We start from the raw sequence: 13,583 nt of genomic DNA on the forward strand, positions 1-13,583 counted from the left end.
AGGTATCGCTTCATTATAAAGAAGTTCTGTAGGCAGAAAATAGTGCGGCGTCTCATAGCGGAGCGCAACGCAGCCACATGCAGACCTCAGCCTGCGGTCATAACGCCATACAAGACCTGGAAGTGAAGTTAGTTTTATATTTATATTTTTTTTATAAATTATATATATCCCACGCAGCTGACTTAGTGTGACAGCGCAGGAGCTCTGCAGGGCAACAGTTCAATTAAAGCCACCGGACTCACGTTTGCGTATTAAATTATCTTGTTCCGTCGCATTATTAACTTGAGGGAGCGACTTATTATCTTGGTCCCACGTGTTATTATTATTCTTTTCTCTATAACCACTCGGTGGTCCAATGCTCGTTGTAGATCTCAGAAAGTTGGTTCAGCGTCTGTTCTGCCTCCTAGGCAGCGATAACTCCGCCCCCAGCTGATGATGTGTCAGTCCCCGCTCTGGCCCAGCAACGATGTGGGGCCTGCTTAGCACCCGTTTAACCCCCGATAGGCCGGGGCTTTGGCGGTGGAAAGACAAAGAACTGGTGCTAAATAGAGCCCTGGACCTGAACTAGCACCTGGTTCTTTCTGGGTGAAAAGCCCACTTCATAGTGAGTTTCTTATTGGTTGGATCCACAGTTCCTCACATTGGATAAATGATTCAGTGTTGGTTTACTGTTGGTTCCCTCTTTAGTTCCCTTTTATCTGCTTGTTTTCTCATTCCCGTCACCTCATTCATTCTCCGTTGGTTTCCCATTGATTCCACGGCAGTCCACCATCTGTACCCCGTTGCATTTCAGATAGTTCTCCATTGGTTCCCCGTTGGTACTTCAGTGGTTCCGAACTAATTCCCTGATTGTTCCTCACTGGTTCTGTGTTCTACCCAACTTGTTTTACTTTGGGTCCCAGTTGATTCCCTGTAGGTTCTCAATAGGTTTCCCATTGTTTCCCAATAGATTCCGAGTCGGTTCCCCATTGGTCCTCAACAGGTTACGAATGGGTTGATCTGTAGGTTCCCTGTCTATATCCTGTAGGTTCCTGTAGGTCCCCTGTAAGTTCCCTCCCTTTGGAGCAGCAGCAGACTGAGGTGGTTTTGCAGAATCTTTCAGTATTATCGGTACCGAGGTGGTAGCTGTGATGGTTCCTGGTGTGAACCTCTTTCATTGTTTTTACATAACTTTTTTTGCACAACTTCAATAAGCACTTAATGTTTGTTTTTTTATTACTGATGACGACGTTTGTGAACCAAAAACACTTTTTGTAAGTCCCATTATGCCAAAGTGCTATTAAACACAACATTATTATTACGTGTGTGCTGGTATGTGTGTTCACAGTGCTTAATTCTGTTTCATCTCCTTATAAAGACTGAGACCTTGCTGCCCAGACATCATTTCCTCCTCAGTGCTGTCTGACAGGTTTCATATTGACATTATGAAAGACAAAAGAAAAAAGAAAAAAAATGAAGTTTATGACTGAAAAATTATTGAATCAATTCTGTTATTTGGCACTGTGAAACAGCAACAAATCTTCTGACAAAGATTTTCACAGTGAAAAAATAACGCAAGTAAATATAAATTAAGAGGTTTAAGTGACATAAGATAGCTTCTTTCACCTGTGGCTCCTAGGTTGGAGAAGAGGGCGTATGAATGGAAGCCAATCACTCACTCACCCACGCGGGGGTGGGAGCGGTTAGGGAGTATTTTCTATTGTCAACAGGTAACGTCAAAACAGCCTGACAGCCCAAACTCGGGGAACACACACCACCAGTGCTCTGCCTAATGACTCCGCCCAGCAGTGACGTCAGGAGGCATATTTTTGTCTTCTCTCTGATTGGCGGACACGCAAAGCAGTTGACGGTTCAGAGCGCGGATTGGTTGTTGCTGCAGCTGAGCGTGCGCGTGTAAGGGGCGTGCCCGGTGTGCGCGCACGCGAACGCAGCGGCTTTACTGATGACAGATTAAATTAATAAAGAAGAGAATAAAGGTAGAATAGAAGCTGGCCGTCTGAAGGGGACGACGACCGGGGCTGGACCGGACCGTGCTGGACTGGACCGGACCGGACGGAGGGAGGGACAGAGCCCGCATGGACTGCGGCAGGTGAGAGATCTGAAACTGCGCCACAACAGCTGACTCCTGTGACTCCGCTCACCTCCGCTCACCCCTCTGAACAAACCCTCATGAAACAAAACCTGGAATCATCCAGCAGGTCTGCATGCCTTTTTAGAAAGCAGAGAAAGTCCCGAAACAGCTCCTCTGTTTTATTTGCTTCCATCAGAAGTATAAAAATATTATTAATAATAATAAATGATGAGTTTGAAACTGACATTTTTTAACCAGCAGCAGTTAAACCGAATACATAAGCAAATATTGTGCAAAATTTCGATTTATTTGTTCTCTCTCTCTCTCTCTCTCTCTCTCTCCCACACGTACGCAACACAGGAGCTAAGTTTCTGCTCCTGCGATCTGTACAACAGGTCTATTGTTCTATTATCTAGGAAGTAAAACAAAAAAGCGACAAGTTAACGATTCCACTGCTTTTCAAAAAATTCCACCCTGGGAGCCGTTTTTAAAAAGTTACATTTTCCGCACGGTTGTCGCTGTAAGGGACGCCCAAAATGCTACAGAAGTTTTCTGTTTTCACTTGAAAACATTTTGTGGTTGTGTAAACGGGGCCTAAAATGAGCGCGTGTGTGTGTTTGTTTGTGTGTGTGTATGTGTGTGTGGGGTGGCAGCGGGCTCCTGTACTCGGTTCCCATCATGCCCGTCGACATGGCGTTGAGGATTTACCTCGCCTGCTCACCTCCTCTGCACTCCTTCCTCTGCGACCATTGCTCACCGTCTGCTGCTCCGCTGCGACCGTGCCTGACCACCACTGGCAACGACGTTGCCATGACAGCGGTGGTGTCCGCATGCACAGACAGCGGCAAACCGGTGAAGCGTAAGAAGACTGTGGTGTTCGCCGACTCTCAGGGTCTGGAGCTCGCCACCGTCCACCTCTTGGATGAGGTGGCGGACGACGGGCTGAGCGAGCTGCAGTTCCAGCTGACGCAGATAGAGGACGCCACCTCCAGACTGCAGCTGGAGGACAGGCCAGGTGAGAGAGCCCAGTCAAGAGCTCCAGGTCCTCTGGTTAGTCGTCAGCAGTGTTGCCATAGTTACCTTAACAAAGTAGTGTGAGTTACTTCAGTTTACTTTTTTAAAAAGTAACTAAGTTAGATTACAAGTAACTTTGAGTTACTTTCAGCAGCTGCCGACAACACCCCCCATCGTCTCAACATGAAAATGACAACCGGTTTTGACAAAAACTCAGTTCTGATCCGTGCCCAGCCTCCTGCTGATGCATGTTTTAAACTTTGACCGACATTCTTTGTTGTAATTATATCTGACTCACGGTTTTAAGATCAGATTTTTACTAATTTACCCGGAGATGTATTTGTAGTCTGTTGTTGCACTATTTATCTATTTATTCTTATATCTATGCGACCTTTTAATTTTTAATAATGCTAATCGTGTTCACACCCTCTTCTCTTAACAGTTTCAGAGGACGCCACTCTGGTTCTGGACTTCACCCCGCCAGCTGCAGACTACTTGGACCTGAGGAACCGCCTCAAAGCACAGCAGGTCTGCCTGGAGACCTGCTCGGTGCAGGACCGGCTGCTCTCCGGTACCGTCCAGGTTCGAAACGTCTGCTTCGAGAAGTCGGTGTGGGTCCGGATCACCTTCGACTCGTGGCGCTCTTTCCAGGACGTCAGGTGTCGGCACCTGAACAACGTCTACGCGTCTCCCGATGTTGACACCTTCTCCTTCGCCATCGAGGTGCCGGCGTCCTGCGAGTCCGGCAGCCACGTACAGTTCTGTGTCCAGTACTGCACTCGGGACCAGACCTTCTGGGACAATAACCACGGGAACAACTACTGCCTGGCGGCGGCGGATCAGAGCGGCGGCCGCACTGAGGAGTGTCCGGCGGCGCTGCCCATCCTCGTTCCAGAGAAGAAGTCTGACATCGACCCCTTCGGGAGTCCGCGGACGTCGGCGGGAATCTTCCCTGAGTGGCAAAGCTGCGGGCACATCCAGACTAGCACCCCCTACTGGTGAAAGCGACACGTTGACACTGCACTTATTGTTACATGAAAGATTTGCACTCAAACACTGGGCACTATCTGGTCTGTCAAAGCCACTACTCCACTGCGCCGACCCGGCTTCTGCTGAAGACTCGTCAAAAAGAAAAAGTACAGACCAAGCTGAACCTGCACCTACTCTCCTCAGGACCCCCACCCGTTCCAGTTTCACACACAACTTGATCCACACGGTTCAACCTCAGGGAAGACACACACACACACACACACATACACTCCCCTGTGATTTTAAATTTGAGTCACTTCCAGACAATCAGAACTCCTCAGGGCTGAAGAATCTAGGAGACCACCTGTAGTGCTTTCTGTAAACGTCCAAAGACCCTAAAACAAAGACCTTGTTCTCAGACTCTCCCAGACCCTGTCAGACTGGACCTGGTCACTGCTGCCTCAGAGCTGAAACCAGGAAGGTCTGGAGCTTCTGATCTTCGTACCTCTCTTTGTATTTTTAATACTTCCAGCATGAGACACTCCTCCAATGTTCCTCACACGTTCATATACTTCCAGTCTTTTAAAGATTCTTCTATATTTTTTAATGTTCCTCCAGTATTTAATGTTATAATGTCAGTATATTGTTCTTTTAGCACTCCAACGTTCCTTTAAAAGTTCTCACGTTACTCCTCACAATCTGCAGGTGGTAAGCCCCACACCCTGCTTACTGATGTGTTTAGGACCCGCCTCCACACTTCTGGTGGCATGTTTCAAGCCCCACTTCCTGCTGATTCATGTGTTTTTAAGCCCTTCCCCCTGACAGTGAGCTATGTCCGAATGTGCCAGTGATGCTGTGATTGGGTCAGCAGAATTGTGGGCGGAGTCAATCAATTGTAGTTAAACAATGATGCTTTTTTACTGTCGTCATAGCAACGGCTGTAATCTGCTTCGTAGAAAAGCCTTAAATGTAGACTGTGTGTACGCGCTTGTCAAATTACATGAAAAGTGTTAATTGCTATGGGATGGAAGTCAGGGCAAGATGTAATCGGATTACAGTGCAATGAAAATGTGACTGCAATGCCTTTAGTGTTAGGTGGGAATGTAATCAGATTAGTGTGTGATTGCAGCAGTTGACTATGTGTATGTAGTCAGGTTTTAGATGCGATGTAATGAGACGACGGTTGGCTCTGATATGAGATGCTCTTATGTAATCGGATTACACAGTCGTGTTTTAAAAACCTGACCAATGTTCACCAGCTCCTGAAGGCCTCGTGCCGCGGTCTTTCAGCAAACCTCCAATTCAGCCCGCTATGTCTGAAGTTTTCCTGTTTTCTATCACTGTAACGTCCCTGTTACCTGCAGGGGGCGCTCTACAGGGTGTTTGTGTTATATTACATCCTGTAGGACAACACGGAGCATCCCAAAATGGCTTTGAGATGAGATGTTTCGCTATCAAATATTGCACTGAGAGAAAAAAGCCAATCGGGTATTTTCAGGTGAGGAGGGGGAGGGGCTTTAGCAGGAAGTGGCCTAAGTGAGGATGGTTCGTTCCTTCTGTGTGGTTCCTTTCAAAATAAAAATCTGAAACTTCTGTCTGTTTTGTTGACTTTAATGGTAAGATGCTAAAACAACGACGGCATGACAAAAAACAGCACAACAGAAGACGGCGTCTGTCTGGATCAAAGCTGCTAGCAGCTGGAGGTCACACAGCCAGCTACACACACACACACGTGCATTACACAACAGGAGCTGATCTGTCCTCTGACAGCATGATGGATTAACAGGCTGCATTCAACAGCTGCACAGCAACAACTGTGTCATCATGCCTGAGACACACACACACGCACAATAAAAGCTGGGGTGATGCATAAGAAAGTCAGAGTTTCAGGTGAACTGTAACTTTAAAAAAATGTCTGTGTGTGTACGTGCGAAATATCACCACACCACAGTATCAGAATTACATAAGAGCCAGTCAGAGCGGAGAGCCTCCATTACATAACTTTGACTGACACCCACACACACACACAGGAGTCTGTCCAGTGATGCATTCATGAATAACTAGGAAGGTCCTGTTAGTGAGTGGCAAAGTCAAACTGGTAACTTTCCACTGTTCAAGTTGGCAGTTCTGAGATGTTAATGAGGTATAAAAGTATCTGTACTTTTTGCTTGTGTGAAAAACCACCTTTCACAAAGGATGAAACTCAGTTTCTATTTCTTTGAGAAAGTCACATGTGAAGTTTTAGGGGATGGGGGTTGATATTTCGTCATGGAAGCAACAGGTCTGATGCTGAAATCGGCTTCTGATTTCCAGGAGACTTCGTTGCTCAGAGAGCACATAAAGGTTACTTTCTCAAAAATGGAACAAGCGTGGCTCGAAGGATTTCACAGCATTTAAAGTAAAAGAGACATATGTCCAGGTTGCTTCATCAAGTGAGGTTTGTGAAAGAAATCGGAATAAAACACAGTGAACTGAGATAGAAAGGGATGGAAAACCTGACCAAAAGTAACAAGAGATGGGGCAATGGCCACCAGACTCAGCTTTTGCCCCCTAAACCTAAGAAAACAGATCAAAGAAGAACTAAGGCCTACTAGAAAAACCAAAGGCCAAAAAGAACGCTACCAAAGAGATCTTTAACTTTTGCTTTTCAGAACACGCTAAAGGAACTGAGGGGACCGAAAATCACTGCTGCTCCGTCCAAGTTCTTCCCCACAGGAAGAGCGTGTGAAGCCCCACGTCTCTCCTTATTACCACCTGATTACTAATCGCCTGCAGGCTGCAAACCTGTGAAGAAGAGGGAAGAGGAAACAGCAACCAACACAATGATTGCACTTCCCAACAACAGGCTACAGGTCATTGGTTTATCGTAAGCTTTTAGGTGAAAGCAATTTCCTCATTTTAATCGACACAAACGGCTGCAATTCCCCAAACAGACACACCCTCCATAGTGTCACTGCTCAGACAGCAGCACTGAAGACGCTTCACACCACAAACATCCCTGATTTGAACAATTAACTGAGTGAATTTCTAAATCATAATCCCACAATGAAAGAATTTACTTGCCATAATACATTGATATGTGAAAGAAATCGACACCCAACACTTGATTGTTGGCTGGTTGCAAGCATACTCGGGCATTTATTTTCTGAAAAATTTGTTTTCAAGTCTCAACTCATGAGAAATTTTAATCACATAAAGGTGAAGACCAAAGGTTTCTAGATATTAAGATTTCCTCCTGGAGTTCAGCCCCTGTGATGCTGTGGGAGGTTCTGTCCACTGATCTGAAGGTCTTGTATCAAGTTTTGTGAAGAACGGCCAGCGGTTTTGGTCAGGGCAGGTCCTGAGCCATTTCTTCACAGTCACATCATCAGAGCAGCAGGACATTTAGGACAGAACATTTTGTGTCTCATGTCTGTAGAATCAGCCGTGTAGCTGAGAATCTACCTCGGGCTGAGATGGAGCCATTGTTGCCGAGAGCTGCTGTGAGTCACATTTTTGATTTGTGGTCATAAAGTTGAATTCCAAGGAAAGTGCACATGTATTGTATCACTGCTTTATTGTGAACACCAAACACCAGAAAAGTGCTCCCCCATGCTACTAAAGCTCTCGTCAGTGTGTGAAGTTCTAAGCTGCTGTCGGGATGGATCAGGTACGACGTTAGGGCTCACTGGCGATGGGAGACGTGAAGAACTTCCTGGCCGGCTTGACTTCACGTCTGATGACCAAGCACAAACATACAGAGGAAATCTTAAAGGAGACATATCATGCTTTTAAATCCTTCCTTTTTACATATAAATCATACAGTTGTGGTCTATATAAAGCGGAACTGCAATGCTTGGGTCTGAATTCCTCATTATTATAGCTCCACAGGCCCCTTTTCAACCCCTTTTCTGATGTGCTTCTGAGAGCAACTCGTTTTGGGGCGGTCTCTTCAAATGCAAATGAGACACTTCATACCCCGCCTCCTCTCCAGGTTGCAGAGGTGACACTCTGTTCAACTCCACCCTGTTCGGCCATCTTTGTAGTTTGATAGAACAGATACAATTATCTAGCGGCGCAGAAACTTTATATTCACACATTATTTACAAAATGTCAACAACGGAAGATGTGTCCATCCAGCCATACATGTTGGAGCCAGAGTCGGACCCGGCGGAGCGAGATGAAAATGACGATGATGCACCTACAGAACAACGTCTTCATATGGATGTAACGCAATGGTGTGTTACTATATTTACACTAACTTCTCCATCCATGCCCACTACTACAATACTGCCTGTATTACGACTATTTAACACAGAAGTTACATTATAATCTAAAACGAGCACACAGCGCTAACATATGAAGACGGTGCAACTGCTAATGCTAACAAAACTCTTATCATCACACTTTTTAGCGTTATATACGAAGTGCTCTGTTCGTCGTCTCCATAGATAGAAGGAACTGACCGCTCAATCAGACCAAGTCTTTCGGCAAATCCTTCTTTATACTGGCGGAGGTTGCTGAAGCAGTCATTCTTGAAGTGATTCGCGCACACAAAAATGACCTTACCCACAGATGTGGGTACATTTCTGTGAAAAATAAAACTCAACCAGGCACTTCGAAAAGGTTCTGATGCTGGGAGACGGTGTAACGAAGCTTGTGGGTTACTACATCCAACAACCGAACATTTCGACTTATCCTCTCGTAACTTCGGTTGGACTACAAAATCGCAGCGAGAAACAAAAATGGCAGATTGCTCGAAGTGTCGATGTCCTAATTTGGCAGTTCCGCTGCGAATACTGTGACATCATTGTTCAAAAAACGTAATAGAGAATAGAAAAATCGAAACCGATCGCGAAATATGACCAAAACAGAATATAAAGATATCAACGGAGCACCTGAAGAGACGACTTTGAACTTTTCTGTACTTCTAAACACTCTAAATATACAACAAAATGCATTTAAGGGCTAAAAAAGTGGATATAGCATGATATGTCCCCTTTAAGGGTGACATTGGTTGCTTTCTCTTGTAATTAATAGTGAAGAAAATATGAAGATGCCACAATATTCCACAGAGCTGTGCATAACTGTTATAGGGATAGCAGGAGCAGAGCAGGTGGGGTTCCTGCAGGAAGTTGCCTTCTGTGCTGTGCAGAGAGAGAATATCCAGAGGGGATGAGGAGAGTGGTCCAGGTGATGGGAGTGAGGGGCTCATGGCGGGGTTCCAGTAGGACCTTTATCTTCAGTGCTGTTAAGGCTTGGACAGGAAATATTCAGGTGGAACTCAGCAGTACAAAGGGTATGGGGAATTGCCCCAAACCAGGGCGCCCCTGTATATGACTCCCCTCAAAAGCCCGAACCGGCGAGGTCACAGGAACATCAAAATCCACCCAGAAGCAAACATTCAGCATGAGCCAAGCAAAGCGCCTGGGCACCTGCGCAGACCACCTGGGAACCTTCACAAAGGAGCTGGACCCTTCAACCCATGCCAACATGCATAAGCAGTGCGATTCGCCAATCATCCCAACCACTAAGTTTCCAGATCCTTGACTAGAAACATCGTCTCCACACCATGAGTGAATGTGAATTAAAGGGCAATAAAGGTTTTCACCGTCTCTTGCTGCTCATGTGAAATTTTGCTGTTCTGCTCATGTTGCTGCCTTGCTTTTGGTCTGGTCAGTTTTCTCTTGTTAGTTTCTTTGCCTCGTCATGTCTTTGTGTACTAATCTGCTTGATGTGGCCTGATTGTTTTTGTCTTGTCAAGTTGTTGTGCTCTTACATGTTGGGTGTAGCACGCTTTTCGTTGAGGTTGGATCGGTTTTCTGGAGACGTCAGCGGCTGGAAGAGGCGACCTGAAAGTCAAACAGCATGTTGTTATTTCTTTTGATTCAGAGTGTGTGAATCAATCGATCAATCATTGACAGTGGGACCTCACTGTATCGTGTGTCCGTGTTGCTGGAGAAGGTTGAGGGAGTCTGATCTTTCTGCAGGACTTGAGTCCAGTAGTCCTCCGGGACGGAGAGCAAGCGGCTCATCACCTGTCCGCAGAGACACAGAAACACCTGAGTGCAGGTGCAAGCCCCGCCCACACACCCTCCTGAACCAATCAGGATGCACTTCTGACAGACGTATCTGGGATCAAGTATTAACGTCCAGGAGATTCAAAAAGGAAGATACAACCATTTTTGGCCAGCAGGCTTATGTTGGGGCGGAGCTCATGCTTTTGGGGCCGTTGTGTCCCTGTTCGGACAGAATGAGCTGACCTTGGGCTGAGTGCTGGCGTCTCTCATGATGGTGGACGGAGATGGCTCAGCCATGCTATGACCTACAATTGTTGGTCCAAAAACTCGGGCCAAGTTCTTCCGGTCCATCTGACACAGCGGAGACCTCATCACCCTGAGACAGACGCACACAAAAATCTCTTAGAACCTTCTGAGCCACCTCCTTTACAGCTCAGCTAACACACACACACACACACACACACACACACACACACACACACACACACACACACACACGCTACTTGGCTTCTGTGCTAACTGGAACAGCTGTGAACGTGCACTCTTACTTGTGGAGATGCAAGATAATGAAGGCCAGGGTGTCCCTATTCACTTGGGGTAGCTCTGATATAGCCTGACAGAAGATGGTGGAAATCCTGTCTTCATCCTGCAGCTCTGAAAAAGACAGAAACACTCAGTGTGGCTTTAAGCTCCACAATTTCCTGCCCCACGACTCCCAGTCCTCACCTGCAGCCTCCATGAAGGTTGAGTGCAGCCTGAATGTCAGCAGAGGCTCCTTCATCTTCCTCAGGAAGTCCTTCAGCAGACCACAAACCACATAGATGTTCTGGACCTTACCCAGCTGCAGTGCTGGTTTCCCTTGAAGGACCTGCTCACACAGCTCCTTCACCTGCCGCTCACCTCCAGGAATCCGGTACAGTCCTCTCTGTGGAACACAGTCATCTGGTGAGCCAACCAAAGGATGTTATATAGGGATGATCCAGGATCAGGATTGGCCCACCTCCTGCAAGCCCCGCCTCTCGATCTCAGCCACACAGTCTACGATGGGCTGAGCGACCCGAGGCCGGTTCAGAGGAGCAAAACCCTCCAGAGTGTTCTGAACAGGAGCAGAACTTTGTTAAAGACAAGCTGCTGAAATACCAAAGCTAAAGAACCCAATACCAGAATTTCAGAACAAAGCTTCAGACCAGAGATCCGAGTCTGAGCTCAGATTATCGGTCTGGTCTTTGGCCTTGGCTCAGAGGTACCCTGCAGGCCTTCTTTCCTGAGGCGATACCAGTTGCTGAGCAGCCATTGATAAACTTGTGTTTACACTCAGGATGAGCGACCACGTGACAGTTCCTACACTTCATGGCCATCTTCCCAAAGCGGATCCTCTTCCCGCAGGGGGAGCAGTTCTCAGTCCAGATCACCTGCAGGAAGTCCACAAGTCAGCGCGTAAAGGAACCACACACATTTTATTGAACACTCAGATGAAATGATGTGGTGACAGCAGCAAAATGTAAAGATTAAGTTGTAGACACAATGAAACAAAGTTCTCATCTCAAGCATGGATTGCTAAAATTTTTCCAAATAAAGTGATAAGGAACAATATGGAACAAGATTGAATTCTTGGCAGTTGGGTGCAGACCATTTTACCTAACATGCAGGATTTAACCATCTATTATTATTAATCCCACTGGACCCACCTCTAGATCGTGGGCCATTGTCAGCAGACGAAAGCAAGCAAATCATACTCAAGACAAAAGCTAAAACAACAATAAATTACACAAACAAAGTGGAGTAACAGGCAGCCATATCATCCTATGAGGACCACTACCGTTTTGGAGATGAAGACATGTTTGGTGCTTCTTTGGTCTCTGCTGGGAACGACAGGAACCTCCGTCACAGTTTGGCTCTCCACCAGAGTGTCGTCACAAGGACACCACACTGAGGTTTGATCTGTGGAAACATGGATACTGGGTGTGCACACAGAGCTCAACTGTCCTTCAGCTCTTTCCGCTTCCTTACCTGCTCCTCCTTGATCAGCGTCCAGTGTCGGGGCTTCAGTCATGTCAAGATTCACCTGCGTGATTTCCTCCACCATATGAATGTGTCCTCTGGTGTCTGGAGTTTTCATGTACACCTTGATGATGCTCTCTACCCCCTGAGTCCACACAGACATCAGAACAGTGGGAGGAGCCAGAACACACCCACTGCCGTCTGAAACTGGAAACAAGTGCTCACCTTCTCCACAGTCGCCACATTGTCCTCCACAGTCGTCTCCAGCAGCTCTGGGCTCCTGTTACGACTCTGCTTTACCACCATTGAACCCACTAGTTGACCCATTGAAGAGCGCTGTAGGCCGAGCAGCAGACATCAAAGTAACACAGTGACTGGGTAGTCCACCGAGGGGTTAACAGTGATGTGGCAACATACTGTGTGAAACATAGTTATGGAGTAACACACTGAAGAGGTAAAGTATTGACAGGGTAGCACACTTACCCTTCTCGCTCTGGCTCGAGATTTCAGAGGCCTGTTCAAAGTAGTGTCACAATCCTGAAACAACACAGACAGACAATCAGGACATCTGACCACAAACAATGAAATAACTTCTGTCAAGTTCTTTGCATTTCTTTGATTTGGTTATAAGTGTGTGTGTTTTATGTTACCACTAGGTCATCTGTGCGGTCGTAGCTGATGTCGGAGTGAGACAGGAAGGACGACTCATCAATAACTGAGAGTCTTAAAACACAAAAGATATTATTGTTAATATGCCCCACCTGGCTAACCTCCCTCGCTCTGCCCCTACTGACCAATGTCTCACCTTTTATTGCTCCGTTGCAATGGGACGTTTGGTCCTTTGTGTTCGATCGTAGCGAGGAGAGATTTCTGCTCATCATTTAAGTAGACTGGCGATGTGCTGTCCTGGTAGAGGATGTCACACATGAGCTGCATCTGTCTCGCCTGCAAACACAGAGACACATCAGCACCCCTGCAGGTCACTACAATGGTATTAATCCAATATTAACAGGTCGGTCCTGAAGAGGGCGCCACCATCAGAGAGGTTAGATTAGCAAGAGTGTATTTAGTGTAAGCACCAAGTAGTGGTCAGTCAGAGTTACTACCTGGTGAAGGAAGTCTGCTTCCAACTTGTAGCGTTTCTTCATCTCCATGTCCAGCTGGTTGCGAGCGTGTTTCAGTTTGACCTCCAGAGCTGCTTTGGCCACGTCCGACTTCACCAATAGCTCTTTGTATGTCTTTAACATCCCTTCAGCATGGACCCACTTCTTCCTCATTTCTTCAAAGTTCTTCACCACTTTCTCAAGCTCTGAAGGGAACACACAATGTCAAAACACACACTACGAGTTCAGTCCAGTATGTGACAGTGCTCCCTGCTGTTCAACCAGCTGACATTTACATCAGAAAGGGATCTGGCAAACTAAGGTTGTGTGTGTCTGTGTGTTGTTTTGTCATGATGGGTGTATTTGATCGGTCGTAATGCGTCCTCACCTATCTCAGTGCTCACACCGATTTCCTCCAGCTGCAGT

The 13,583-nt window shown here is 46.5% G+C and overlaps 2 protein-coding genes across 3 annotated transcripts; one reads left to right on the forward strand and one right to left on the reverse strand.

Annotated features, from left to right (window-relative positions):
* The first annotated feature begins 1,881 nt into the window (after positions 1-1,881).
* Positions 1,882-5,647, forward strand: ppp1r3cb (protein phosphatase 1, regulatory subunit 3Cb). 2 transcript variants are annotated; one of them, XM_080477753.1, is made up of 3 exons: positions 1,882-2,089; positions 2,725-3,086; positions 3,528-5,647. In XM_080477753.1, the coding sequence occupies exons 1-3, from the start codon at positions 2,076-2,078 to the stop codon at positions 4,085-4,087; spliced, it is 936 nt and encodes a 311-aa protein (XP_080333879.1). In that variant the 5' UTR covers positions 1,882-2,075; the 3' UTR covers positions 4,088-5,647. The 2 variants fall into 2 exon arrangements, with proteins under 2 accessions (XP_080333879.1, XP_080333878.1); XM_080477752.1 differs by having other exon boundaries at positions 1,918-2,198.
* A 1,950-nt stretch (positions 5,648-7,597) lies between these two features.
* On the reverse strand, positions 7,598-13,306 carry LOC308118507 (rac GTPase-activating protein 1). Its single transcript, XM_080477953.1, has 15 exons — positions 13,161-13,306; positions 12,860-12,999; positions 12,705-12,777; positions 12,538-12,591; positions 12,280-12,390; positions 12,064-12,199; positions 11,873-11,994; positions 11,301-11,465; positions 11,054-11,149; positions 10,780-10,978; positions 10,602-10,707; positions 10,297-10,429; positions 9,969-10,071; positions 9,813-9,885; positions 7,598-7,769 (listed from the first exon to the last, which is right to left on the reverse strand). The coding sequence occupies exons 1-15, from the start codon at positions 13,299-13,301 to the stop codon at positions 7,712-7,714; spliced, it is 1,710 nt and encodes a 569-aa protein (XP_080334079.1). The 5' UTR covers positions 13,302-13,306; the 3' UTR covers positions 7,598-7,711.
* Between the last annotated feature and the right edge of the window lie 277 nt (positions 13,307-13,583).

The sequence above is a fragment of the Lipophrys pholis genome (assembly GCF_963383615.2).
Source record: "Lipophrys pholis genome assembly, chromosome: 1".
NCBI lineage: Eukaryota > Metazoa > Chordata > Actinopteri > Blenniiformes > Blenniidae > Lipophrys > Lipophrys pholis.